Below are 26,171 nucleotides of genomic sequence, written 5' to 3'. Positions count from 1 at the left end.
CAGGAAAAAAAAACATATACACACACGCATCTTTCAGTTTCAACACAAGTGTCATTTTCACATGTAAATCTGAACACAAATAATCGAATAATTCCATACATTATTGTTTTATTATACCATCATTAAATACTGATATGTGATAGATGATATCTACATTGTAACAAAATATGCCATATAAATTGGTATTTTCCTTTACATATGAAGAAAAGGGAAAGGAAAAATTAAATGGAAATTCATGTTTCACCCAACCCCTTTATTAGACTCTTAAAGTGTCATTTTCTCAAAGGGAACAGAGAAGAAAGAGACTTCTCATTTCCCTCATACCTTTTGCCATCCCTATTTTTCTCTCTCTAATTCTTTACAACTGCTTTTCTCTTCTCACCAAGAACAAAAATTCATTAAGTTAAGAAGAAGAAAAAAAAAACTTTTTGAAATAAATAACATTATACCCCTCCTTTTTCCCATAAAATTCATCAAGATTATCTCAAAATCATTCACCAATTCTCTCTTCTTATGGAGCTTTTCCCTTCACAACCTGACTTGTACTTGAAGATCAGCCGAAGAAGAGAAGAAGAACAAGAAAAAGAAAGTCAAGAACTACAAGAACAAGAAGTCGAAAGGAGATTAGGGTTTCAGAGTAAAGCCTCAGATTTAGACAACAAGTCTTCAAATAATCTCATCCACACTCTCCAGTTCACTTCAAACAATGAAGCCACCAAGATTAATAGTAATCAAGAACACAAGGAATCTCTCGATCAAGACTTGAGATCTATTTTTATGATGAGACCAATAAGAGGAATCCCTCTTTACCAGAATCAAGTCCTTGACCACTACTACTACTCATCTACCTCTCCCAATCCTTTCTTCTTCAGTGAAGTCAACGGTCAACATGCTAGTCGTCGCTTAATCACAAACCCTAATTGTAGTTTTAATCTCCACAACCGTCATCGGCGTCAAGCTCAACCGCAGCCGCCAAGATTCACCGCCAAAAGAGGAGTAAGGGCTCCAAGGATGCGGTGGACGACGACCCTCCACGCCCATTTTGTACACGCTGTTCAATTATTGGGTGGTCATGAAAGTATTGTCCTTTTTCACTATTACCCCTTTTTATTTAATTGAATTTATATCTCTTTTTCATTTTTAACAAAAAGAATAATGAATAGGCTTGATCAAAAATTCTATTTTTATTGACTTAGTAATTATGATTAATATCCAGGAGCAACCCCAAAATCAGTACTTGAGCTGATGGATGTGCAAGATCTCACATTGGCTCATGTTAAATCCCATCTACAGGTAATCTTCTTAAGTTACAGGTACATAATGTATAGGTAAATAAATGAATTTATTGTATTATGGATTTGAATATGCAAATGAACCAAACCCACTGCACTTTTTTATGAAATGGCTAAAAGAAAAATTGTGATTAATTTGGACATGGTTAAACTTTTGGTCGCCCCCATATATATATATATATATATATATATATATATATATATATATATATATAAAGAAATTATATACAAAGTGAAGAAAGAAAAAAGATAAAAAGAGAAGGAATCAAAAGCAAGATATAGACAAAGAGTAAGAGAAAGAGTCCTTTTATTACTAGAGATGCAGTAGAAAAGTAAAAGTACAAAGGAGACATCATTCTTCAATGATGATATTTAGATTGATATGCACACATATATGTATATGCATGATTCTTCAATGATAACAAATATATAAGTTGCTGTTTTGCATAATTTGACTATAGTCAGAATAAGGCACGTAGACCCATGCACATCTCCCATCTCTGTGTATGGCTGCACATTTTCATGAATCGTAAATGCTTTCTGTTTTACTTTGATCTCTTTTTTTCTTACTTTATCCATCTCTGTCTCTGTGTGCGTGCATATCTAGGTTATAGCCTTATATACACACACGTGAATGCCTGAATGGAACAAGTCTAAACACACGAACATCACACACACATTATATATAATTCATGTGTATGTATTGATCGATATAACTATTAATTATTCTTATAACTAGCACTTATATATAATATTAGTAATCTAATCTATAATGTTTCAGATGTATCGAACCATCAAGTCTACTGAAAAACCTACAACGTCATCAGGTTATTTGATTGATTATGTATTTGATTTAATTAAATTATCTGTTAAATACTATACATCTGATAAACGTGTGTGTATAGGGCAGTCAGATTGTGAGAATGGATCACAAGTAAACAGTGAGAGAGAAGCAAGAAATCTCACGGGTCTATGGAATAACTCCTCAAGGTATGTTATGTTTTAATATTTGCCTAAGTAGAATTTAGTATTTGTTGGACAGATATGTATATACTTATTAGGCAACTTTCTATATTTGCATCATATGAGAAACTTAATATATATAATATTATGTTAGTTGAGCCAAAATCATTAGCATTATATTATTCTTTTTTGTTCCTTCAAAAAATCAATGTGATATAATTTGAATCTGTATAAACAGTGAAGCTCGGTTCCAGTTGAAGGCAAAGGCATCATCAGGTGTAGACATTTCATCCAATGAGGTAACAGATTTCAAAAATTTAACCAAAAGGGCATTGGAATAAAACGGGACTTGCAAAATTCGAGGCTGAAAAAAAAGAAAAAAAAAGTTTTTATAAAGGATTATAAGTTACTTTTTTTCTCTTCCATTTGGGTAAAAAAGTGTTTTTCTTCTTTTGATTTTGTCTCAAAAGCAGAGAAATTAAAGACTTTGTTTTGGAGAGTTGATATCTATGATACTTTATTTTCAGAACCCAATTCACTAGATTTGATTGTCTTTAAATCTTCAAAATAGTTTAATTGGAAATTTTGAAATAGAAAGCAAACTGAAAATAAAGACACAGTCTATATATGAAATGTTATATGAGATGATTCTTATAATATATAATCTTTTATTCTAAAATGATGTCAGAATGAATGGAAGAATCGAAGATGTCCAAGCAACGAACGGTTGTCGTCAGATTCGTCAAGCCTTACAGGGACAAGACCAGAGACTGAAACTCCCAATCTTGATTTCACTTTAGCTACACCAAACCTCTCTCCCTAATTTTCTTATATATACTAAAAATACATATTATCTGTTAAAAATTATATAAATCTCAAACTTAAAAGTTTATGCTTTTGAAAAAATATATATGAAATGACGTTTATTTCTTCCTTTATTCATTTTTCCTTTTGTACTGTAAAATTGAGATGCTTTTTTTTTTGGGTCATAAATTTGAGATGCTTGTTCTTGTCTTGAATGGGAATAAAATTATTTGGTCATCATTACAGCGATGCAAAGCTATGACTCATCCACGTGTCTAAATCGGACTGCTTTACTTCTTAACACATGGTTCTCTGACACGTGTCTGACACTTGTGACGTTGACCCGACGAAGACTTTCACTAATTTTTTCTTCTAATTATTCATTTTGAGTAAAGCCAAAAAAGAGAATAAAACGAAATACATTACAATCTATCCATAATTCCAAATGTTAAGAAAACTAACCAACCATACGAAGATTCTTTTTATTGGTAACCTTAACAAGAGCTTTAGACACATGAAGCATACGATGATGATAATGAAAATACGTAGTAATTACATAATCTTACTTAAATATAGTATATTTTACTAAAATTTTAGATTGGTCAAATCAAAAATACTTTAGATGAATATAGCAAAAAAGTATATTTGAACAGTAAAAATATCGGAGGCTATTTCTAGCTACAACGCAAATATCATAATCTTATGGTGGCAAATGAAGAAAAATACTTACCGGCGAAAAGGCCTTATCACAAGTTGAGCCGTTTTAATAATCAATTTGGACTTTATTCGTCGAAGTTTGGCCAACAACACTTAAAACGGAGACACTTGTTTTAAAGAAGAAGATGATGGGGAAATAACTCAAGAACTTGAATTTGTATTCTCCTCCATAAAGTAAGATCTAATGCTCTCTATATAACAAAGATTATTTGTAAATTTTAGGCACTCAAAATTGTTACATTAACTTACTTATTTATAAATACATTTATTAAAAAAAAAATACAAAGAAAACCGATCGAAGTCAATGATGTTCTTCTGTTTATGCTACTTATACGTTAAGCTTGTTGAAGTGATCACATCTACGTCTCACTTCTCCATCTTTTTCGCCTTTAACACCAACCCTGCCTAGTTTCTCCATGGCACGTGCAAAATCCTCGAAGAAAGCCGTCTGATTATTCGCATATAATTCTACAAACGGTCTCGTGCTAGGATCTTTAAACAATATATGGTCGGAAGCTAACAGTCCAAGACCTCGTTTCAAGTTCTTGAAATACATATTATCGAATTTTCCCGGTGTCACCGGATCGAGAAATGCTGCCATCGTCTTATTGGTTTCGAAATTCTTGCATAGATCTTTAAGAACTCCTGCGAATTTCGCGTTGAGTTCTGGATCAACCTTCGGGAATATCCGGTTGCTGAATTCTTTGCAGTGTGAGAATCCGATTGTGTGCCCGCCACTTAACGCAACCAGCTCCTTTAGAGTGAAACCATTCTTCTTGAATATCGATAACATGTCGGGGACGGATTGGTTCGCTAAAGGTAAATTTCCTTTGACTTTATGGGCTTTTGACTCAAAACCATCTTTACGGCCCAGTTTGACTTCATAGAAAGGCCCACCAACCATTGTGACAAGGTCACGTGTGGCCTGAGCCAGGATGTCTGCGCAGGACACCACCCCGGGACAAGACAATTCAAGAGCGGTTTTGATGCGAGTCACAATGTCGAATGCATCTCCCGGAAGCGACTCGTTGAGGTCATCGTCACGTTCGGCTTTGTTGAAAGAATTTGTAGCGATAAGGACGGAAGCATCACATCCTTCCATGAAACAATCATGGAAAAAGAGACGGAGTGTTCCAGCAGCTGTCGTTGGCTGCTGGCCTTGCTTTGGTGTAACGGTTTCACGTACGATTTTATTGAAATCGGGACATGTTTTTTGGTAATAATCTTTTGTTAAATTTGGTGGTGGTGCCGAGTATATAGACGGGACAAAGACTAGGACGACGAAGAGAACATTTATAACCGAAGACATTGTGTATTTCACGAGACTCGTATCGATTTGTGAAAGAAATATTGTTTGTAAAATATGGAAACGGAATTGAAATGTAAAGAGATGTCTATGAGGTAGACTTCTTTATTGAATTGTTATCGGTGAAATATAGAAGCATGTACGTGTGGTTGGAGTTTGGCTTTTGTTATGTTCTTTTTATTTCAGTGATTGGTCTATATTTAGTTTGTTTTTACTTTCATTTTTCATTAGAAACGTTTTCTAACACTAATTCATTATAAAATCGATTGGCTTCTAGGTTAATTAAACCACAAACATGGAATGCATGCTAATTGGGGAAATGTGAAGGTGATTAATCACTCAATTGATTTGTTTTGTATTACTACTCCTGTTTTTGAAAGAATTTTGGAATGGTGATTAATCAACTAAAGCATCTACAGAAAACATTATTGATGGTTAGAGATATGAAAATTTAAATTGATAGGCTAAACATACAAGCAAACTTTTACTTAATCTAATGTTGCTCTTGATTTGAAATATAAACAAAAACAAAATTAAGAAAAATGTTGACTTCTGAGTTCTGACCACTAAAATCATGCAACTGCTTGACAATGGACATGCCATCCATCTTATATCAATTTGTTGCTTACCTTGCCACCACATTTCTAGATTTTTATGTCATCTTGTTGACATTTATTAGTATATAAATTCCTACCATTCTTTCTGACCAACATATGCTAGAACCAAATTATTTGTTGTTAGATATCAATTTTCGCTAACGTGTTACTGTTTATAAAGTATTAAATCATGCCTATATATATTATTATGTTTCATACTCCTCCAAACATTTTGATAAGCTTGATTTTCTTTTTATATATAGTTCAATTTTTGTAATCTCATGTATACGCTATGGCAATGTGTACTGATGACGAAACATTATGTACCTATATGTATCATGTGGTAAGTAGAACATTGTTTGTTTGCTAGAATATGTATGTCGCTTATCGTTTTGAAAAAGACTCACCAGCATATATATAATATGCAACTGTGAAGCATAATATCAATGAGGAAACGTGAAGTGCACCAAGGGATAATCTAATTTGATACCTTTTATTTGAAGAATATATGACGTCCGATCCATTAATGCTTTATATGCATCTAGCCATCGACATGGATCTAGACCTTTCAATAATTGACGACTCCTCCGTTTTCTTTTTATAATATCAAAAATTGGGACATTGGTTATATTGGAAGAGTGGTGAAGGATTTATCCTATACATCAAACCTAGATATGAATCCCAACCAACTATGGACCGCTATTGTTCTCTCTTTGTTTTTTTTTTTTGCTATGAAACTATGGACCGCTATTGTTAGCTTTTTATTTAGTTATTGTAAACATCTTAAATGAAAAAAAAAAAGAAATACTCGGTTCACTATATGCATCATGTAATAATAATCTAGGTTTTGGCCCAAGATCTATCTAAGTTATAATTAAAACGAAAAAAAAAAACAAAAAAAAAAAATTGAAAAAGAAAATTGTTAGGTAGCTAAAACCCTCAGGTACTACAAGATTAACGAATACATCTACAGATTATTCATCTGGAACATGCAAATATGTGATGTATCGACTGATCTAAAATGGATTAGTTTGGTTGAAAGACGGTTTGGTTTAGTTAGGTTGGAAGGGTCTTTGGGAAGAGTGTTACATCGTTCACATCTTTTAATTTTGATTCAGTCTCTAAATTATACTATATAGTCTATATTGCAACTGAAGAATGATTGAAAGAGTACTAGTACTAAGGAAAAAAATAGAAGTAGATGCAAAAAAAAAATGGTAACATTAGTGTGAATCATGCATATAATGTTGAAAGCTTTAAAAAGACCCACAAGTCTTTGTACCCTTTCGTCCCCCTCCCCTCTAAAACCTCATCTTCCCCATTTATTTCTCCCATTCTTTCTCCTTTTCTTTTTCAGTTCTTAATTCATACTTGAAAAAATCAATACATTTTCATCATCATCAGCATCATCATTTCCCATATACACAAACACACATGCATGCCCTTATTATCTGATAATGAACGCATAGGTCTCTTCTCTGATAGCTCAATGGCGATTCAAGCTCAGCATCCTTCACGTTTCTTCTTCAACAACAGGTAAAAATCTTCATATAATCATATAGTAATAGTATACGCCCTGTGTATTTATTATGTATGTGATGTTTTCAATTTCTTATGAAAATTTATTGAACAGTAACGGACAAGAAGCTAGTGATTGTTCGTTGCAGCCTCAAGACACTCCTTTCACTAATTTCACCAAAGCTGGTCTCTCTTCTCATTATTCCCATATCGTTTCCAAATTTTTTCCTTCAATTCCATTCAATCATCACCGTTTTTGAAACAGGGGTTGATTCAAGAAAACGATCAAGAGAAGTTTATTCATCGGCTCTGATGAACCCTCCACCTCCAAAACCGTCGCAAGTTATTGATATAACCGAGTTGTTGCAGAAAACGCCTAACGTGGTTTCCACTGGTCTTCGATTATTTCATGATCAGTCACAGAATCAACAACAGTTTTTTTCTTCTCTTCCCGGAGATGTTACCGGAAAGATTAAACGGCAAAGAGATGAACTAGACAGATTCATTCAGACTCAGGTGTCTTATTAAACTCGACCTAAAATGTGGTTTGGTTTGTTTTTTCTTTGTGTTGATAATTTGATTTTGCAGGGTGAAGAGTTGCGGCGTACGTTAGCGGATAACAGAGAGAGACGCTACGTAGAGTTATTGTGCGCTGCGGAGGAGATAGTCGGACGGAAATTGAGAAAAAAAGAAGCGGAGTTGGAGAAAGCCACGCGCCGTCACGCTGAGCTAGAAGCGCGTGTAGCTCACATCGTGGAAGAGGCGCGAAACTGGCAGTTAAGAGCGGCGACGCGGGAAGCTGAGGTGTCCTCGTTACATGCTCATCTCCAACAAGCCATAGCTAACCGCCTAGATACGGCGGCGAAACAGAGTACGTTCGGAGAAGACGGCGGAGACGCGGAAGAAGCAGAGGACGCTGAATCGGTTTACGTGGATCCGGAGCGGATCGAATTGATCGGACCAAGTTGTAGGATTTGCCGGCGGAAATCTGCGACGGTGATGGCATTGCCGTGTCAACATTTGATTCTTTGTAATGGATGCGACGTCGGAGCAGTGCGAGTCTGTCCGATTTGCCTCGCCGTGAAGACTTCCGGTGTCGAAGTTTTATTTTGATGATGATGAGTATTTAATTGATAGGCCCGTTATAGGCCCATGGGTCCATCCAGATCTAAGCAACAAACAAGACAACAGTACAGAAAAAGGACGTTTTCTATAGGCAAAAATAAAGATTGAAAATGAGATTTGAATTATATATAGTTGATGATGTACATAGGACATAGCCACATGTAGTGGCATTTTTTTCGTTTTGACATCTTCGTTTACTTTCTTTCTTTTGGATATTCTTCGCTTTTTTTTTCAGAAAACGTTTTGAAGAAATTGCTAAAATTGAATTCATTTACGTTAGAAATCTTACTATATTATTTGGGAAGTACATTTTAAATGTAACCTTACTTTTTGTAAATAATTACATAGGTATACCATTAGAAATAAAATTTTAAAGAGTAAATTAATTTATCTGTTTAAGGATTAAAAAGTCAAATACTAATTTAATTAATTAAATTTAATTAAAAAACGAAATACATTTTTAATTTCCAAAAACAATAACCAATCAAAATCAACATATAAGATTTGATATCTAAATTTTAATTAATTTAATTTAATTAGAAAAACGAAATACATTATTAATTTCCAAAAAAATAAACAATTAAAATTAACAAATTAGATTTGATATCTAAATTATCATATTAATTTTTTATTAATTATTATAGTTCACTTCTCATCTTTATATGATTCTATTTTTGCGAAAAAATAATATCATCATTATAAAAAAATAATTAGAGTTTTTTCGCATATGCCATAATTTGAATTTTTAAAAACGAATATAAACTGTTCAATACATGAAAAATATTATAACGGGTGAAAATAGATTTAAGAAAACTTTCTACTGAGTTAACAGGTCATAATTTGAAATATTTATATTCAATTTTATACATATTATATTAAAAAATTATAATCTTATATACTACAATAATTAATAAGATATTAGATTTTTTATGTGTATGATGTGATTCAATTTTTAACAAGCTGGAAAATCGTAAAATTGACGGGTTTAGATCGATATTAATACAAGATGGTATACTACAGGTGAAAGTCTTAAATTAACAATCAAACTACAAGTGTATAATCTTAGTTTTTTCAGTAAAGCTAAGATTGAATCCAAATTAAAATCTAATTTTGCATACAATCTATCTCTTATAATTATAAATGTTATGCATACATTCACATTGCCTCACAATCAATATAGAATATCGATTATTTCGAACAATAGATAGAGATTCATAAGTAAATTACTTCATGTTCTAATGATATTTATCTCCTAATATTACTATCCATTTATGCGTATTCTTATGGATTTTTCTTTCAGGATCAACATTAGATTACAAGAAAATAGATGATAGTTATACAATCTTAAAAATAAACAAAACAAATATTACTTAATTTGATTTTTTATTTTTAACTAAAATCAACAAATTTATTAGTTTATAATAAACCAAATACTATTACCTAACCATATAAAAACCAAATACTATTATACTTTAATTATAAAAACTCTATTTTATTGAAAGGTATACACTAAAAATCGGTTTTATATACTACAATATCATAAATTTATAAATCGCAAATTATTTTTAAATATATTAATCGAAGATGTACCACATGTCAATCTCTCGATTTTTTATATATTACAATAACAATATTTAAAAATAACAAAATAATTTTTCATTTTACGGAATGAAGTTATATGGTGGAACGAGTTTGGGTTGATATTAATATGGGACGATAATCTATGAGTGAAATCTTAGTTAATAATTATAACATAATTATACAATCTTAAACATTAAACAATATAAACAATATTTACAAAATAACTATATCTTAAAATTTGAATTTTTAGTTACAAGAAAAATCGACCAACAGTGTACCACAGAGTAAATTTTACATTATATAATCTAATTGATCAAATTTTAAACAAAAACAATCAATTTATATATACATCAAACTAACAAAAGTACACAGATTTTTCCAAATATCTCTATATTATTCCGCCAAATCGAAACAAATCCAAAAATCCTATTTACTATGCAAAATACAAATAAAATATAAATAATATAAATTAATAAAATATCTATTTTATCATAAATAACACTATATACTTTTCTATGCTTATTATAATTTACAAACTATAATATCTTTCACTAAAAATGTATTTCAATACATTTCTTAAAATTGAAACCTCGCACATATGTGCGGGTTATAATCTAGTTAATTAGAATATTATGGATTATGAAGATATGCACGAATAAAAAATTGTGTAGAAAAAATTAAGGATAAGAATTGTGATGGGTTCAAAAACCATGTATACCTCAACATGTGTTGTTTCTAGTTTTGTTGGGTTAAGGCCTTAAATGTGGGAAATGCTTCCTATTTTTAGGTTTTAGTTATTGTTTGTTTTTATCTATTTAAGTTGTTTACGTTTGTAACATAAACTGAAATTAACTTATGTTTTGTTAAGCTTTTGATCGGGACCATTATCAAATTGTAAGAACCTCGTGGCTAGCGACATCACGTAGTATCCTGATGCTCATGCTGTTTCCAAGTATCCCATTTGTTAGCATAGATCGTCATTAGAATAATAGCTCTTGAAGACATAATATATTCCATAGATTGAGAATTGGACTTTGAAAATGTTACATTAGTTAGCTTCAAATTTTTGAGTATAATGCGTCGCAGGAGAAGTAATGAATAGGCTCGCAGGGACGGTCCATAATTATTATAATCTCTGCTTTTGGTGTTCATAATTATAAAGTTTACACTTCCATTTCCAATTTACCATTACCAGCATTTTAAAATTAATTTACATAGTTTTCATAAAGGAATTGATCCTCCCCTTCAAATCTAGTTCGGTGAGACAAATCTCGTAATGAGTTGCATCAATATACTTGTCATTTCCACGTGACAATAATGCGATCCAACTATTCATGTGACTCCTGTGTCCCTCAATAAACGATATGATGCAGCATTTGGAGCCATCTACTTAATTATTCATCTACTTTTTCTATTAGTATACGTGTAGACATACCAAAACAAAGAGAAAAGGATCACTTATATGAACACGTTCACAGTTTGCTTTGATTGGTAATCAGTGTCAGGATTCAGTGTAATTAGGCAAATTTATCAATTATATATATATATATATATGTTATGCTATGTGATGAAGAATATTTTTAAATAGAAAGTCTCATTCAAAAACCATACAAAATTTTTATGCATGTGAAGAACTTGTATCATTTAAAACATTTACAAGGGTTAGTTATGATTGAAATCGCAGGGAAAGATTTCAACTTTTTTCTCTCAACTATTTTGGTTGATCTTTCGACCGTCATGGTTTAAGAAAAGTAACACACTGTCAGTTTGATGTTCTGAATTATGATATGTTTTAGAAAATATCACTTGAAAACTCTAATTATATTTCACATATCTTTTTTTTTTTTTTTTTTTTTCCACATATCTTTAGAAACGAATTAAACCTTTTCCATGCAATGTTTCCAAACAATATATTCAATTTTCTGAATCATGTGCAATATCCATTTATATGACATATCAATAACTATTTTAGTGTAACTTTTTTTACTTCAATAGTTTTTGCAGATCAATTCGAGTATTTAGGGTTTACATTGTAAACTCGCTAGTTTTCTCTTGCGAACAGTCAAGCTACGAGTGGGCGACTTCTTGTCTCGGACTTCGGTATGAGTGATTTAACATTGTGGGTTTGTTGTATAGTGAAGAGGCTTGGTCATCTCCGGATGAGTTGGGGTTTATCCGGACAGCATCGTCATAAAAAAATGATCTAGCAAAATGGGATTTTTTAGAACAAGTGTGGGGTGTGTGTGGTGGGAGAAGGTAATAAAGTTGACATATAGTACATATGACAAGTTCAGTGACACCAAATGAATATTATCAAACGGCTCAATCTAAACTTGAGATTGATGATAGGCTGTATATTTTAAAGCCCAGGCCCATAAATGAAATATTCATACTCTACAAATGGAGTGTAAAATACGGTGGTTCAAGAATATGATTTAAGTATTTAAGTATAAGCTAATTCATACAAGAATATGATTCATAAACGACAAAATAAGTATCTTAGGCTATCCTCCTGGCTCCTACTTATACACAATTATTAGTACATACTAACAATTAAGAATTGAATATTAGGTGTGGGATTAAGAAAAGAAAAGTATAAAGTAATGAGTAATTAGTGGAATTTGCTTTATGTTAAATAATCTAATTGTTTTATCAAAGTAAGTGGGATAGAATCTAATACGAGAACCGATGTGTTTCGACATAGGAGACATACTGTTGCCTTGTGGCAGCTTCTAGATCTCTTATTGTAATCAATGATCTGAGAAACTCCATCAAACTTGAAGAACAAGCCTGTTCTTGGGGTTATTAAACTAAAATTAAAAGTACTTAATACTATAATCAAGTTGCTAATTATATAAACTTCATTTTTGTTTCCAATGTTTTATATCTATATAAATAATTAGTGGCCTGGTGTGCCACAAATGTTGTTCCCTTTTTGAACTCATCCCATGTGACAAACTCGATGATTAAATAGTACAGTATTTTTTAATCATTAAGTATTGTTTCACGAACTGTGTCTGCAAATTATCGTACGGATACACAAAACTTACTCGATTGGAATTGTTATATATCGTTTTTTCTAGTATCGTATAATACCCGACTGTCGAATATAAAACCAAATAGGATGATACAACAGCTTTCACTAACAAATTAAAATGGTAAAGGATTATATTATATGGATATGGTATTGTAGAAAGATCAAATATATAGCATTTTCTCACTTAAGACGTTGTTTATTAATATAGAAATTTTGTAGATGAAGACTTTGATTCATAAATATTTCAAACTAAATATTACTTTGATACTATATTGATGTCGTGTTGAATATAAGACTTCTTTCATAAAATTATTTTGAGTAAACGTGGTGTAATATTATTATTAGACCGCCTGCTTATAATTTTGTTGAAAAATTCAAAACAGGACTTAAAATATATATACTATAGTCTATACATTATAAAAAATTTAAAATATATGTAAACATAAATAATCTTCTCTTCTACGTTGACAAGAACTTGTAGAAAAGTAGAGTAAAATCAGGGGGAGACTTGACTGAGCAGATTCGGTAAATGGACCCCAGAATAATCAATTATGAATCGTACGACGCAGAAACGATGATTTGTTTAATAAGAGATTGTGAACCGTCCATCTTGGAAACGAAGGACGGCACTAGATTGATCTGGTAAGTAGTCAAGTACTGCTCTTTTACGGTGTACGTGTCAGGGTATGCCAAGTACTGGGACACACGTGTCATTCGTGTGAATCTATAGAGAATACATTTTTTATTATTATAGAGAATACATTTTTTATTATTATGACATTTATATTATTATAATTATACATTCTAAGTTAGATCAATAACTTAGAGCATCTCAATTCGTTTCTCAAAAAGTATTACTTATTTAACATTATGGAGAAATGTTGGGGTGATTTTTTCATTAAAGATTTTAGGTTATCTGAAGTTATTTACTCTTATAAAAGACTCAACGGAAGAGTGACAAAAAGAAATAAACTCAACAAGGCACCCCATTGAAAACAAAACCGGGCATGAATGATCATTAGCACCCAAAAAAAAGGTTTTGTTAAGATACATAAGCAACAAATTAGTCATTCATACATTTTAAACAAACTTATTGTTTATGTTTGTTTTCTTAATACTTGGTCGTTCAACCACTACAGCATTTTATACAAATATATAGTGAACCAACGAATGTAATACATTGTCTGATTCCCTTAAATAATAATTAAAAATCAACCTTATAAATTCAACATTTGTTTTTTCTTGCTATGGCAACACATTCACATACTAGACCGTATTTCGTCGAGGAAAAAAAAAACTCAAAATAATTGGTACTGTAAACAAACATCACAGCATTTTGTTCACACATTCCTGGTATAAGTTTCACTAATTATACAAATTATACAAATTATCGACGATTAATAATCATACACATATAGTCATAGATGATAGGTTTCTTAAGAATAATAAGAACGTAAACAACGGTCCAATAGAGGCAATGGCAATGACACGTAAATAAGCAGCTTAAGAAAAGGGAATTGGGACCTCCCAATCCTATGGGCTAGGAAATATGGGGCCACAGGATTTATGCAGTTGAGAAATAATTTACATTTAAAAATGCAGAGAAATGACAGGAGAGAAAGAGAGCGACGAAGCAGAATCTGGAAATGACTCAATTGAGGGAAAATAAAATATTTATAACAATTTAAAATGGCTGAGAGTGACGTGGTTCCATAGATATTTAGACATATTATTGAAAATGAAAAACGTCGTGACCAGAAAAAATAATAAGCAGCATCAGAATTGTATAATAATAATTCACTGGAGACATTACACACAACTAATATAATTGTTGAAGGCGCTTCATATTATGTATCATTGAAGGCTAATTTATCAAATACCGAACTATAAAACTTTGAAATTCTTCATATTAAAGTATGGAGTGAAATTTATTCGAAACTCATATTAAAAAAAAAAAATACAAGAAGAAGACTTTAAAGGGACAGGTGGGGTAAGACTTTGGGAACTTCCGAGCCTTGCGCAAGTGTACGACGTTTACTAGTTTTAATAATCGCTTACACGCATCCTTTAGGCGCGTGTTTCACACTTCAAGGAGGCTCCTTTGTTATTATTGTTTCCAAGGAAGTCCAACAACAATTAATGTATGTTTAGTTGTTGTTACTGGTATTGTTTAACCATGGAGTATTATCAAAACCAAACCCTGTTCTCACATAACATAAAATCACTCCATCAATTTCCATGATGTCAGATGTTTTACATTTCTTACACATATAAAATTTTTTTGATGACATAGTTGTATACTTGTATCTTTTCGTTTTTTCCATTTGAAATAGCACTCACTAATAGAAGTAAATAACGAAATGTCATGAGACTTTTGGCATGGAAATTGCAAAACATTGTTTTTTAAACCTGATATTCTTCCTATTTACAAGTTAAAAGTGTGAGGAAAAAATGGCGAATTTACATGTTAAAATCAAATTAAGCTTTTGATTGACAAGCTAAAAAGCCTAAAAGTAATTTTGATTTTTGAAAATGTTGAGTGCGGAGTCGTCACAGAGCTTTTTTCCAAAGTCTTTGCAAAAACGTCATTCATCACAAGAAATAAAGAACCTAAAAAAGGGAGAAAACGACGTCGTATATGTTCTATTAATAATTTAAAGTGTTGTCCTTGCCAATAAAGAAAAGACACAAGTGGTGGTGGTCTGTGTAGATATTACGTAACGCGCAATCTCACGCGCTCGTGGACCCCACGATCCAATGACTTTCTTTAACGTCCAAGTGCGGATGGGACCCATGTTTTATGGAACCGTTTCGAAGATTTTCTTTGCAGTGGTTTTTGCTATTACGTTTATGCCCTTTGTTCTTAGCTTCAACAACAATATTGCCATTTTCCAAAGAATTTTATTCCAGTTTTATACTAATTGATAGTTATAATAATACCGTCTAGGTTAATGATGTTATTAATTCTAGTAGTATTGATTAGACAACAAATCTTAGTGTTATTTATTTTAGTGTTTTTTAAGATCATAAAAAAAGGTGTAGCTTATAATAGCATATATTATACATAGTTGATGTGGGTCAATGACAATGTAATTTAACTGAAACTTTCTTATGAAAATCAAGTTTGTTTCTAGTCATTGTCTTTTTTTTTGGCCGGTTTTAAATTTTAGGTATTTTTCGTATATCTATTTTTCTTAGATTAAAATTTGATTCAATCGTTTTGGTTCAGTTTTGCATTGCTGTTTAAGTCACTAGATATTTTTTTTCTACATAGTGTTTCTATAGAAAAGAGCCTTACACTATTATACACAAGTGAAATAAGTAATTTGATTCATAAGAAAATGCTTAATTATATACTAGTGGCTCAATTATTCCTCTTCATAATGTAATGGTTAGGTAGTTAAAATTATTAAAGAAATTCGATTAAGGAAAAAAGCGGTATTGCAAAAACAAGAAGCCAATAGATTCTCTCTCTTAACCAGAATCAAACCTGTCCTTCTCTATTCCTATAAAAACCAAACTCCATCTTCTCACAAATCTCCTCCACACCAAACCTCTCTCTCTATCTCTGTCCAAATAAGAACAAAAAAAGACAAGATTCAGAAAAAAATGGAGGTTTCGATGAGAAAGCCTTATTTCATAGAAGAAGAAGACGATGGTTTTGTTTCTTTATCTGAGATGGAAGCTGGAGTTTCAAGTCCTTCTTGTTACAACTATCCTCAGAGTTATTATTATAACCATCATCATCATCAGTACTCTGTTTCATCTCCCAGATCTGGAAAATTTCATGATTTTAGATTCGACAATAGCTATTACGGTTATGGACAGCCTCATTTCTTGGACTCTTGCTTCCTCTGCAAGAAACGTCTTGGTGATAACAGAGACATCTTCATGTACAGGTACTTCCTTTGTTCTAGATCTTATTTTCTTTTTGAAACATACCCAGATTATCATTTGCTATGTAAGCTAAGAAATTTGATTACTGTAACGATTAGGTTTTGGTTTGCTTAATAAAGTTTTGATATTTTAGTCAACAAAAGAAGAAACCCTAATTCTGATTTGCCTTGTGGATTAAGAATCGTGTATGATCTATATAATTTGTGTCTGATGATTTCAAATGTTTGTGTTAAAACAGAGGAGACACACCGTTCTGTAGTGAAGAGTGTAGAGAAGAACAGATAGAAAGAGACGAAGCAAAAGAGAAGAAACAGAGTCTGTCTACATCTGTGAAAGCTATGAGAAGAAATGAAAAGCGAAGCTCTTCTTCTTCTCCAACTAGATCTCGTAACTATGCTTTCCGCACTGGAACTGTTGCTGCTGCCTAATTTAAAGTTATAAAGGAAAAAAAGGGAGATAGAGAATCCATTAACGCTCATATTGCTGTAAAAGCTAGTTAATGGATTTATGGGTTTTTTCTTCATCTAAAGATCTTTCTTTAGTTTGAATTTGAATACTAAACCAAAAAAAAAATGGTTAGGGAAAAAGAAAAAAAAAAAAGCGAAGAAACCTCTCTTTTTTAAAGGGTTTGTCCTTTCTTTGTTTTATTTTCATGTTTATTAGTTTTGTTTTTCTTGAAGAAAAATATATATATGCAATTTTGGGTACAAGAAAACTATGGCCAAAACGTCTATGTGAATTTGGTAAATCTTTTTTCTTTTTTTTAATGTGAATGAAAATATGTATGTATTATGAACATCATCAGCCTGACTGTTCTCTTATTTTGGAATGATGGGATTGTAATGAAAATGTACAAATTAATATTATAATGATAATAAATAATTCACCTATTATTTAGAAATTCTCATTGTTGAATTATAAATGTGGTTAAAAATTTATGATTCGAAATAAATTTGGTGTAAGTAATGGTATCAATTCTTCTTATTGGGGTAGGTTTGATGTCATGACTCATAGGAATAATATAATGGGATATCAAAAGACATCTTTTTCTGCGCATGTTCTTTGATATCATTTGTGCAGTACAACTCTTTTTTGTTTTTCCATTTAAAGAGCAGTACAATTTTCTTTTTCCATAAACTCTTTTCAAAGATTTACAAGGTTTGTCAACTTTGTATTAAGAATTTAACATTCATCTCCTACTCCTGGTTTCTATAACTCACAAGTCACAAAGATAGGATTTTGTTATTCACAACTTTGTATTAAGAATGTTTGACCAACACAAACTTTCTGGTTAATGGGCTTTAATATTATTACTTGGGCTTCTTTTCATACATATATTCTCTACTCTTCAAAAAAAAACACTAATCCTCTAGCCTCTAATGCCAACAGAACTTCCCATATCTTCAGAATTTGATTCCTCAATGATATTCGTAAGACTTTCGACGACAAAGGCCATGGTAGGTCTTTCTTTATCGATCTTGTTCACACAATGATCAGCCAATTTAGCCACTCTCCTGACCATAGCAATTGGATACTTATTGCATAGCTTGGAGTCAACGATCATTTTGAATCTTTTGCTATTAATAGGATATTTTTTGACCCATTCTAGAAGCTTTTGTTCAGCTAAAGGTTTCATTCGTTCCAATGTGCGACGACCAGTGATAATTTCGTACAAAACAACTCCAAAGCTATATACATCGCAATGTGTCTTGAGGTGACCGGTTATTACATACTCGGGAGCGGCATAGCCGTCTGTTCCAACTCTCTTTTAATAGAATCAAGAAACAAGAAAAAAAACTGTTACTTGCGGATGAAGAAACTAATTAAACTTCAAAATTTCTAAGGAAGGAAGGAAAAAAATGTTACTTACTGCGGTTGTAACGTGAGTATTGTCTCCTTCGGGACCTTCTCTAGCGAGACCAAAATCGGATAATTTCGGATGGAATTCTTCATTTAATAGCACATTTGATGATTTGAAGTCTCTGTATATTACCTACCCCCAAAAAGTGACACATGATGTCTCTAGTTAGTGCTAATTCAGTTTTGGTTCATTCCAGCTTGTTTGATACGGTATAGAAAAAAGATCCGTGATCTGCTTATATATAAAGTTTCTTTAGGCCTAGTTACGGATAAAACCATCAAAAGGTTTTTAAGATTCAAAATCACCTGGATTTCGTGCAAATAAGCCAATCCTTGAGCTGCACCAAGCATGATCTCGAGCCTTTGTTTCCACGACAACGTTAAGGTTCTTAGAGTGAAGAGATGATCCTCCAAGCTGCGATTAGACATCAACTCGTAAACCAAAAGTCTCTCTCTGTCCTCTGAGCAATACCCTAAGAGCCTCACAACGTTAGGGTGATTCACCACTCCCAAAAAGTGAACCTCTGCTAGCCATTGCTTGTGACCCTTTTCATTACAAAACAGAGGATCACATAATAATATTCAAGATCAAACATTTTTCTACATTATTCAACAAACAAACAAATCTCTGAAATTTGTAGTTCCTTGGTTACAGTTCTAATCTATTTGCAATTCAATCACAAAAAAAATCATAAACTTTCGCATACCTGTAGACTTTGTCTATTGAGTTTCTTAACGGCTACGGTAAGTGGAGAAGAATGAGAATCTCCTACGGTGGGATTGTTAATGGTGGCTTTATAGACACTACCAAAGCCACCTTCTCCGATCTTTAGCTTCCTGCTAAACTCACAAGTGGCGTCACTCAGTTCCTTGAAAGAAAAAACCCTCAGGTTTTGATTTTGATTTTGTTCTCTGTCTGTGTACAAGTCTTTGATACTCGTTGGAGATGGCAGAGATCTTGGTGTTGGGAGATTGAACGACAAAGTTGTCTTTCTCGTCGTTAATTCTGGAGCTGACTTTTGCAAGAACTCTCTTCCTCTTATGTTTTTTTTCTCTTTCTCCATATTTCCTCTGGATTTTGGTTTCTTGGACATGAACAAGAACAGACAATTCATGTTCTCTCCTCTCTTTTTTTTTTTCTTTTCTTTGCTCTTTAGTTAGTGATCTGGGTGTATCTATTCTAATTTGTTTTTTTACTTATACACAAAACTGGCAGAAGAATTTCTAAGGTGAAATTACGAAAAGTCAGGTGCTATGAATGAAAAAGTGAGACTTTTTCTTTTGTTTGCAGAAAAAGGGAAGGTTTGTATTCTTGGTAAGAGAGTAGATTGTATGAAGAAACCCTAAAATGGGTTGAGTCACAATCAGTGGATGATTAGATGGGTATGAACACAAAAGAGAGAGGTAAGTAAAAGACAGAAAATTTTCTATCTATGGATATCACAAGTAGATTTGGTTTTAAAGAGTTTTGATCAAGAAGAAGAAAATGAAAGAGAAATGGAAACAGACGTCGAAAAGTAAATAGACAACAACAGTAAACAGAGGACTAGAGTTATTCATAATTGACTTAACTGAGACAAAGACCAAACCAAACCCATAGTTTACTTCTTTGTATTTATTCATTGCTTTTTTTTTTGAAATAAACATTCCATATGTGAGTCATTTTGCGTATAAAAAACTTTCTTTGTTTTTGTATGTAGAACAAATGATGTTAGGGAATGGGAATTGCAATCATGTAATTCCAATTCAAATATTGGAAACGTAGATATGGCTCATGAAACTAATGGGGTTTATTAGAAGCGTGTGATTTAGTCAAGTCAATACTCTAGTCTTATGTATTTATTGGATCGGGTCATAGACTCAATTACTCGTAGTTATTGCATTGTTGTCGCAAGTCAATGTGTTAAACCACGACGATATCATCTTGAAATTTGGACCTCGTAACTTCGAATTTGGTATGTACATATTATAACGTTTCGAATTTTTTTCATTATATTGTTTAGAAAACCTAATGTTTCTCTTCTCTTTTTCACTCCTTTGTTTATTTATTTAAAATGGAATAAAGAGTGGGAGAAATTCCATGAAAGTTTGACTAAAAAGAGATGCTTTATTTTTTGTTTTTTGGTCATTTGAGAAAATGATGAAGCAAAAGGCAAAACCGCGTCGTCCACTTCCGTTCCTTAGTTTTCTTCTTTTCTTTTCACCTTCCGACAAAATGCCTCAATCTTGAAATTGATCCCATAACAAATCAAAAGAGCATTATATGATTTTTTAGGGTAAACTTAAATCTTTTCTTCTCATTTTGATATGTTTATTTTAGGTTAATTAGTTCCCGAGAGAGAAGAGAAGAGAAGTATCAAGACAAATGTACCTTTAAGTAACTAAACATGTAGTAAAAAACAAAGTACCAAAACCATATTTTTGCATGGCCTAATAAAATGTACCTTTCATATATACGAATAATTATGTTATTTCATCAAAAAACGCACTCTAACATCACATTAACGAAATGATTATGCTAGTTTCTGTAAACTCCATCAAATCATATGAAAGTTATTTGCCTAATTACAAAGAGATGATTCATTTATATACATGAATACTCTTTACTTGAACCAATAGACTCATAAAACCATTTGAGATCAATAGTTATGACTAGATTTGGACAGGAGGAAGTGAAAGACTTTTGAATACTACTAATGTTCATCTTCCGGACCTTTTACACTTTTCCAATTTAGTTAATTAAATTCCTCTCAACTAATTCAATTTTTGAAAGGTTGATAATAATATGATATGGCAATTGCATCACCACATACCTCAACATGTGTGTCATCATCAATATTTAGATTAACAAAGAGCTTTTGAAGTGAAAAAAATGACTCCAACAGAGAAATGGATGTGTTTATTTTTCTGCTTTTACATTTAAACAAACATCTAATGTGTTCATCTTCTTATGCAAAAGCATTCATATATATTTAAGAAAACAAAACATGCTATGCGCAATCGCTCTCTAGCAAACAAGATGAAAACTAAACTGATGTGTTGTTACTTCCATGATATATATATAGATATGTCTCAAGCTCTTTGCTCATATGCGTTTTCATCTACTCGGACTCCTGGACCATACACTAGTCGGCATCGATCACTGAATGCCCCCACAAGTCTTGATGCTACCTCCTTGAAGAACATTGACGCCACCTTCAAAGAAAATACACAATCTCAAACTACTTTCAAGCTTTTACATTAACCAAGATTCATCTTTTGAGTAACAACGAAACCATCATCTTGGTGTTCTTATTACCAAGTTTGAATCTTTAGAGGAAGAAATAAGTCAAAAAAATTCTTGTAGATTTCTCCTATGAATAACAATGTCTAAGGAATTAAGAAATCATAACTTCAGCGTAGATTTCTGCGGTTACTAATTAACAATCTCCAAGTTTCAACTCTTTAGAGGAAGAAAGGAATCATATCTTCTCTTGTGGATTTCTTTGAATCCTAACAATTCCATAGCACCATTTACTAAACAGTTTGACTCTTAGGTGCAGAGGTTTTGCAAAGTAGTTTTTTTACCTGGCGATAGAGAGGTGAATTGAATTTGAAATCTACATGGAAGTGAAGGTCGCAGGTTCCAGGAATGGGCCCTGGCTTAAATTGCCAGAGGTTTATCAAATGGTCAAACAGGCCAGTGTCCCTCGCTGTAGTCTGAAAAATACAGATTCGAATCATGTCACAAATTCATCACTCACTCAAATTCAACAAAAAAGAAAGATGAAAACAAAAGCAAAAACAAGTCTTTACCTTAATCCATTTCGGCCTCTCGGATTCGACATGGGAAATGTAACTCTCAACAAGAAACTTGAAACCAATCTCCAATTCAGCATCAAATGACCCATCAGGGTATTCTTTAAGAACCTCAGAGCGCTGACACCAAGGAACAAATCCATGGTACAAGTCTACAGCTGCAACTACGTTAAACATTTGCTCCGGAGTATACCTGTAATAAAATGAAACACACATGAGTAACTCAATCTTCATTGCTTGAGGATATGAACTTCAAGTCCTTAGTATCAGAAATGAGCAATGTATAGCCGACGTAATATTCTCAATGCAGCAAACAAACAATCAAGGAATCCCTGAAACTGCACAGGGAACACACAACATCTGTCTAACAAATCATATTTCTGCAGAATTAGTTCATAGAAGATCACTAGATCGGTTGGAAACAAGACAAACACAAAGGCAAATCATATTCCTGAACAATTAAAGATCATTGAACCATTCTTTCAATGTTGATTTGATCTACAAAACAAGAACTTAAGGACCAGTAAACAACATAATAGATCATTGAACCTATTCTCAAAGTTGTGCCATTTCAGATGATTTTGGAAGAGGCGAGAAAAGCTATTGTAAGCACAAAACAGAGGATAGATCAAAGTTTTTAAGTAATTACCCTAAGACACGTCTCTCTTCATAGATCTTTGATAACTCACCACCACCTTCTTCCCCATCTCCGCACCCCAGAAAATGCCGTCTCTGAAGTAGGCTCACAGAGCCAGGCAATCTCCGGAAAGAGACTCTAGCGTCATCATTGGACATCAACCAATTAGAAGAACATCTCTCGACGCCGGAAAGAGAACCAAATCTCCTAATTTGATCTGATACAAAACTCCCTCGAGGGATCCCAGAACGACTAACGAGTTTCCTGCTAATCGCGTTTCGACATGAAAGTAAGGAAGATACAGCTCTGAGACCAGACATAAACGGTGGCATTATTCCCAAAAGCGCCCCAATTTGGTAGAGATCCAAACGGAGAAATTCTCTCTGCGATTTTAGTTTTAGGGATGCTAATCAAAAGAATAGAGCGTATTGAGGGACAACGACGAAAGGTCGAAACTTTCAATTCGATAACGAATTCGATTAGAAGCTGAAGAAGAAGAAGAAAACAATCACAAGGCCCTCTTCCAGAGAGAGAGAGAGAGAGAGACTCTTACGTAATCTATATGCAAGCAGGAGCACACACCTATACACCTAAATTAAAAAGGAGAAACCTTTTCTTGTTCACTGGTCAAAGAAAGCTACATGTTGATTTATAAAGGGCCGAAACTTTTAATATAATCGAATTTGGTTGGCCTTGTGGATTGTTGGGCCCAATGGGCTTTATGGAACAATTGTATCCGGATGGAACTGACATCAAAATCATAAGAGAGATAAACAAGAATAAGCTCACAACATTGGTACAAGCAATTTGGGGAAATTGTGATAACTATTTGGTAGTGGGAAGAAGAAAGCAAAAAGGAACAATAAGGTAAAGTATTACAATAATATGGGATTTCAGTTCACCAGTCCATGCTGCTAATGTTTTATCTAAACCTAAACACAATACCAAAAACAAAGAAAAAGAGAGAGAGAGAGAGAGAGATGGAACTAGTTTCACCTTCTGTGATACAAATGGTCTTTTTCTTTTTGTTTTGTTTACACACATTTCTTGTTTCTCAAAACCCAAGGGTGCATTTCTTCTTCCTTGTTTCCTTCACGGCTTGTGTAGCTTGAACCCAAACACTCTTTGAGTGTAGCTTTGTGATGCCTTTTGTGGCTTCAGATGCCCGTACGTCATCAAGAACAGATGTGGAAACGTTGTCCCAAAGTAAGCTCCATCTATGTCTGTTTTTTTGTGTGTTAAAGAATGACAAAAACCAAAGATAGCAGCAACGAAAACAGCATGATAAAATTATCTAATGACAATCAAAGTAAAGCTAAGTGTGTGTAACCGCACAGAACTGCATTTACCACTGAGATTAGAAAAAGGATACTTCCTTGGTATTTTGATCGTGGGTAATAGACATCTTCACATTTTGGGCAGTATATCTTTACGGTGCTTGCTCTAGGGATATCGGATTGACCAACTGGTAAACAAGGTTGGCCACAACAATAAACTCTTGGGCATCTTCCAAAGTCATAGTTTTTGTATTTGTCTAACTGCAAAACCATTGTAAAGAAAACAACAATCAGTGTATGTTCTATAGGATATGTTAAGTATCTAACTTGAGTCTAAAAAAGTTCTTTACCATAGAAGCCAGCCCTTTGCTAGTCAATATGAAACGAGCATGAATCATTCCATATAGCATCTCTGCTGCTGACTCGATCAATTCATTCTGTTCCTCTGTAAACATCTCACCTGTTAACCCGTCAATCCAAATCAAACATTGAAGACACAAAACGAAAAGAAAGACGAACCAAGTTTTCGGCTATTATATTATGAAAAACACACAATTACATACTAATAATTCATGGGTAAGACTTACCATGCGAAGACTCCACATCCAAAATCAAATCAAGGGCATAGTCGTAGTAAGGAACTTGATGGCTGAGTCCACACAAGTTAAAGTCATCCTGGATGTAATCATCATCAACTTCACAGAAGAACTCGTTCCCACGAAGGTTGCAGAACCAAGATATCCACGAGGTGTCCTCTCCATCAGAACCACTGACCTCTGATTCTTCGCTGTCTGTGTCTGATATATCCACAGCTATTATCACCACAAGAAATGCCCACAAAACATTTCATCAGCATCATTCTTATAACTTGTTCTTAAGCAAACAACAATGATTTGCTCGATATAAGCAAAATGAATACACAGCAACCAAAACTAGACTGCGTCTAAGATCAAGCTTCTAGCTTTTGTTAACAACAAAATGAATAACATTTCTTCAAGAACAATAGGTCAAATTAAGAAATTTCTAATCAATTTTAAGAAAGTTGAATCCCAAATCAGGAGACCAACACAGGACAAGAACTCGAAATAAACAATCTGCGAATACGATAAACATAGAGAAATAGCGATAGAGGGGAAAATCGAATCTAACCGTCGGAAATGTTAGTCTTAGAGATAGAACCAGAACGTGAAGATTCCTTATCATGCAATTGCTGCTTCCCCATCAAAACGGAGGTCGATGTTACCTTGCCTTTTCCATTGACAGGCTGAGACATCGAATGCGAAGGCCTGTTATCGTGAATCTCGTTTATTCGTTTCCGATCGACCACCTCCGACTTCGATCCAACCATACCTCTCTCCCTATACATGATCTAAAATCTCTCCGAAATTCCGAATCTCCCCGTCACCGGAGATCCACGCCGGTGAAAGCCAAAAACGAAAAGGCCGTACCTGGAGAGAGAGATGAGCTCTAGGGTTTTTAATTGGAGCTTCTCGTCTCGCGAATATCTATCTGACAACTAATCTCATGGTGTGGTACATGGACAGTTTTTTTTTTTTGTTCTTGCTCGAAGTTTTTTTTGTAGATAAGAAAAGAATAAAAGAACAGGGAAGGGCAAAACGGGAAAGGAATGAAACAAATTGGGTTCTCCGGTGATTCGTCAGCCAGAGGGAGAGAGAGAGAGAGAGAAAAAGAGAGCACGTGACGCTCACGTGATAAGATTAGAAGGCTTGGACCCAGTTTAAAACAGACCCGGCCCATGTTAG

At 33.2% G+C, this 26,171-nt stretch overlaps 7 protein-coding genes across 10 annotated transcripts; 3 read left to right on the top strand and 4 right to left on the bottom strand.

The window, feature by feature from the left end:
- Positions 1–284: 284 nt before the first annotated feature.
- KAN3 (Homeodomain-like superfamily protein) lies at positions 285–3,279 on the top strand. The gene is made up of 6 exons (NM_117878.3): positions 285–1,078; positions 1,217–1,293; positions 2,074–2,119; positions 2,198–2,282; positions 2,494–2,554; positions 2,944–3,279. Exons 1-6 carry the CDS (start codon positions 514–516, stop codon positions 3,076–3,078), a joined length of 969 nt encoding a protein of 322 aa, NP_567535.1. The 5' UTR covers positions 285–513; the 3' UTR covers positions 3,079–3,279.
- A 637-nt stretch (positions 3,280–3,916) lies between these two features.
- On the bottom strand, positions 3,917–5,210 carry AT4G17690 (Peroxidase superfamily protein). Its single transcript, NM_117877.2, has one exon. It carries the CDS (start codon positions 5,083–5,085, stop codon positions 4,105–4,107), a length of 981 nt encoding a protein of 326 aa, NP_193504.1. The 5' UTR covers positions 5,086–5,210; the 3' UTR covers positions 3,917–4,104.
- Positions 5,211–6,877: 1,667 nt separating this feature from the next.
- Positions 6,878–8,623, top strand: AT4G17680 (SBP (S-ribonuclease binding protein) family protein). 3 transcript variants are annotated; one of them, NM_117876.3, is made up of 4 exons: positions 6,878–7,214; positions 7,312–7,382; positions 7,462–7,712; positions 7,785–8,602. In NM_117876.3, exons 1-4 carry the CDS (start codon positions 7,117–7,119, stop codon positions 8,307–8,309), a joined length of 945 nt encoding a protein of 314 aa, NP_193503.2. In that variant the 5' UTR covers positions 6,878–7,116; the 3' UTR covers positions 8,310–8,602. The 3 variants fall into 3 exon arrangements, with proteins under 3 accessions (NP_193503.2, NP_001078402.1, NP_001328742.1); NM_001084933.2 differs by having other exon boundaries at positions 7,312–7,712; NM_001341239.1 differs by having other exon boundaries at positions 6,922–7,214; positions 7,312–8,623.
- Positions 8,624–16,352: 7,729 nt separating this feature from the next.
- On the top strand, positions 16,353–17,721 carry AT4G17670 (senescence-associated family protein (DUF581)). The gene is made up of 2 exons (NM_117875.4): positions 16,353–16,838; positions 17,075–17,721. The coding sequence occupies exons 1-2, from the start codon at positions 16,549–16,551 to the stop codon at positions 17,262–17,264; spliced, it is 480 nt and encodes a 159-aa protein (NP_567534.1). The 5' UTR covers positions 16,353–16,548; the 3' UTR covers positions 17,265–17,721.
- A 352-nt stretch (positions 17,722–18,073) lies between these two features.
- On the bottom strand, positions 18,074–20,135 carry AT4G17660 (Protein kinase superfamily protein). Its single transcript, NM_117874.3, has 4 exons — positions 19,404–20,135; positions 19,003–19,242; positions 18,707–18,829; positions 18,074–18,601 (listed from the first exon to the last, which is right to left on the bottom strand). Exons 1-4 carry the CDS (start codon positions 19,809–19,811, stop codon positions 18,206–18,208), a joined length of 1,167 nt encoding a protein of 388 aa, NP_193501.2. The 5' UTR covers positions 19,812–20,135; the 3' UTR covers positions 18,074–18,205.
- A 1,308-nt stretch (positions 20,136–21,443) lies between these two features.
- AT4G17650 (Polyketide cyclase / dehydrase and lipid transport protein) lies at positions 21,444–23,745 on the bottom strand. Its single transcript, NM_117873.4, has 4 exons — positions 23,144–23,745; positions 22,492–22,687; positions 22,264–22,395; positions 21,444–21,891 (listed from the first exon to the last, which is right to left on the bottom strand). Exons 1-4 carry the CDS (start codon positions 23,461–23,463, stop codon positions 21,769–21,771), a joined length of 771 nt encoding a protein of 256 aa, NP_193500.1. The 5' UTR covers positions 23,464–23,745; the 3' UTR covers positions 21,444–21,768.
- Positions 23,746–23,854: 109 nt separating this feature from the next.
- Positions 23,855–26,067, bottom strand: CKB2 (casein kinase II beta chain 2). 2 transcript variants are annotated; one of them, NM_001203828.2, is made up of 5 exons: positions 25,558–26,067; positions 24,996–25,220; positions 24,759–24,853; positions 24,504–24,669; positions 23,855–24,354 (listed from the first exon to the last, which is right to left on the bottom strand). In NM_001203828.2, the coding sequence occupies exons 1-5, from the start codon at positions 25,772–25,774 to the stop codon at positions 24,224–24,226; spliced, it is 834 nt and encodes a 277-aa protein (NP_001190757.1). In that variant the 5' UTR covers positions 25,775–26,067; the 3' UTR covers positions 23,855–24,223. The 2 variants fall into 2 exon arrangements, with proteins under 2 accessions (NP_001190757.1, NP_193499.1); NM_117872.3 differs by having other exon boundaries at positions 23,876–24,354; positions 24,759–24,868.
- Positions 26,068–26,171: the final 104 nt, after the last annotated feature.

The sequence above is a fragment of the Arabidopsis thaliana genome, chromosome 4 (assembly GCF_000001735.4).
Source record: "Arabidopsis thaliana chromosome 4, partial sequence".
NCBI classification, from domain to species: Eukaryota; Viridiplantae; Streptophyta; class Magnoliopsida; order Brassicales; family Brassicaceae; genus Arabidopsis; species Arabidopsis thaliana.
The sequence above is the reverse complement of the archived record's forward strand: the minus strand, read 5'-3'. Positions and strand labels throughout refer to the sequence as shown.

What these genes read in the sequence shown, in the direction of transcription:
- KAN3 (NM_117878.3), top strand. Translation starts at nt 514, where the DNA reads ATGGAGCTTTTCCCTTCACAACCTGACTTGTACTTGAAGATCAGCCGA. An exon ending in ATGTTAAATCCCATCTACAG is followed by an intron (nt 1,294 to 2,073) that starts GTAATCTTCTTA and finishes ATAATGTTTCAG; the next exon opens with ATGTATCGAACCATCAAGTC. An exon ending in AAAACCTACAACGTCATCAG is followed by an intron (nt 2,120 to 2,197) that starts GTTATTTGATTG and finishes GTGTGTGTATAG; the next exon opens with GGCAGTCAGATTGTGAGAAT.
- AT4G17690 (NM_117877.2), bottom strand. Translation starts at nt 5,085, where the DNA reads ATGTCTTCGGTTATAAATGTTCTCTTCGTCGTCCTAGTCTTTGTCCCG.
- AT4G17680 (NM_117876.3), top strand. Translation starts at nt 7,117, where the DNA reads ATGCCCTTATTATCTGATAATGAACGCATAGGTCTCTTCTCTGATAGC. An exon ending in CACTAATTTCACCAAAGCTG is followed by an intron (nt 7,383 to 7,461) that starts GTCTCTCTTCTC and finishes TTTTTGAAACAG; the next exon opens with GGGTTGATTCAAGAAAACGA. An exon ending in ACAGATTCATTCAGACTCAG is followed by an intron (nt 7,713 to 7,784) that starts GTGTCTTATTAA and finishes TTGATTTTGCAG; the next exon opens with GGTGAAGAGTTGCGGCGTAC.
- AT4G17670 (NM_117875.4), top strand. Translation starts at nt 16,549, where the DNA reads ATGGAGGTTTCGATGAGAAAGCCTTATTTCATAGAAGAAGAAGACGAT. An exon ending in AGAGACATCTTCATGTACAG is followed by an intron (nt 16,839 to 17,074) that starts GTACTTCCTTTG and finishes GTGTTAAAACAG; the next exon opens with AGGAGACACACCGTTCTGTA.
- AT4G17660 (NM_117874.3), bottom strand. Translation starts at nt 19,811, where the DNA reads ATGAATTGTCTGTTCTTGTTCATGTCCAAGAAACCAAAATCCAGAGGA. An exon ending in TCAATAGACAAAGTCTACAG is followed by an intron (nt 19,243 to 19,403) that starts GTATGCGAAAGT and finishes TGTAATGAAAAG; the next exon opens with GGTCACAAGCAATGGCTAGC. An exon ending in CTTATTTGCACGAAATCCAG is followed by an intron (nt 18,830 to 19,002) that starts GTGATTTTGAAT and finishes TTTTGGGGGTAG; the next exon opens with GTAATATACAGAGACTTCAA.
- AT4G17650 (NM_117873.4), bottom strand. Translation starts at nt 23,463, where the DNA reads ATGCCACCGTTTATGTCTGGTCTCAGAGCTGTATCTTCCTTACTTTCA. An exon ending in GAAGAGAGACGTGTCTTAGG is followed by an intron (nt 22,688 to 23,143) that starts GTAATTACTTAA and finishes ATTTTATTACAG; the next exon opens with GTATACTCCGGAGCAAATGT. An exon ending in AGAGGCCGAAATGGATTAAG is followed by an intron (nt 22,396 to 22,491) that starts GTAAAGACTTGT and finishes TGTATTTTTCAG; the next exon opens with ACTACAGCGAGGGACACTGG.
- CKB2 (NM_117872.3), bottom strand. Translation starts at nt 25,774, where the DNA reads ATGTATAGGGAGAGAGGTATGGTTGGATCGAAGTCGGAGGTGGTCGAT. An exon ending in TAAGACTAACATTTCCGACG is followed by an intron (nt 25,221 to 25,557) that starts GTTAGATTCGAT and finishes TGGTGATAATAG; the next exon opens with CTGTGGATATATCAGACACA. An exon ending in GCAAAGGGCTGGCTTCTATG is followed by an intron (nt 24,670 to 24,758) that starts GTAAAGAACTTT and finishes ATGGTTTTGCAG; the next exon opens with TTAGACAAATACAAAAACTA.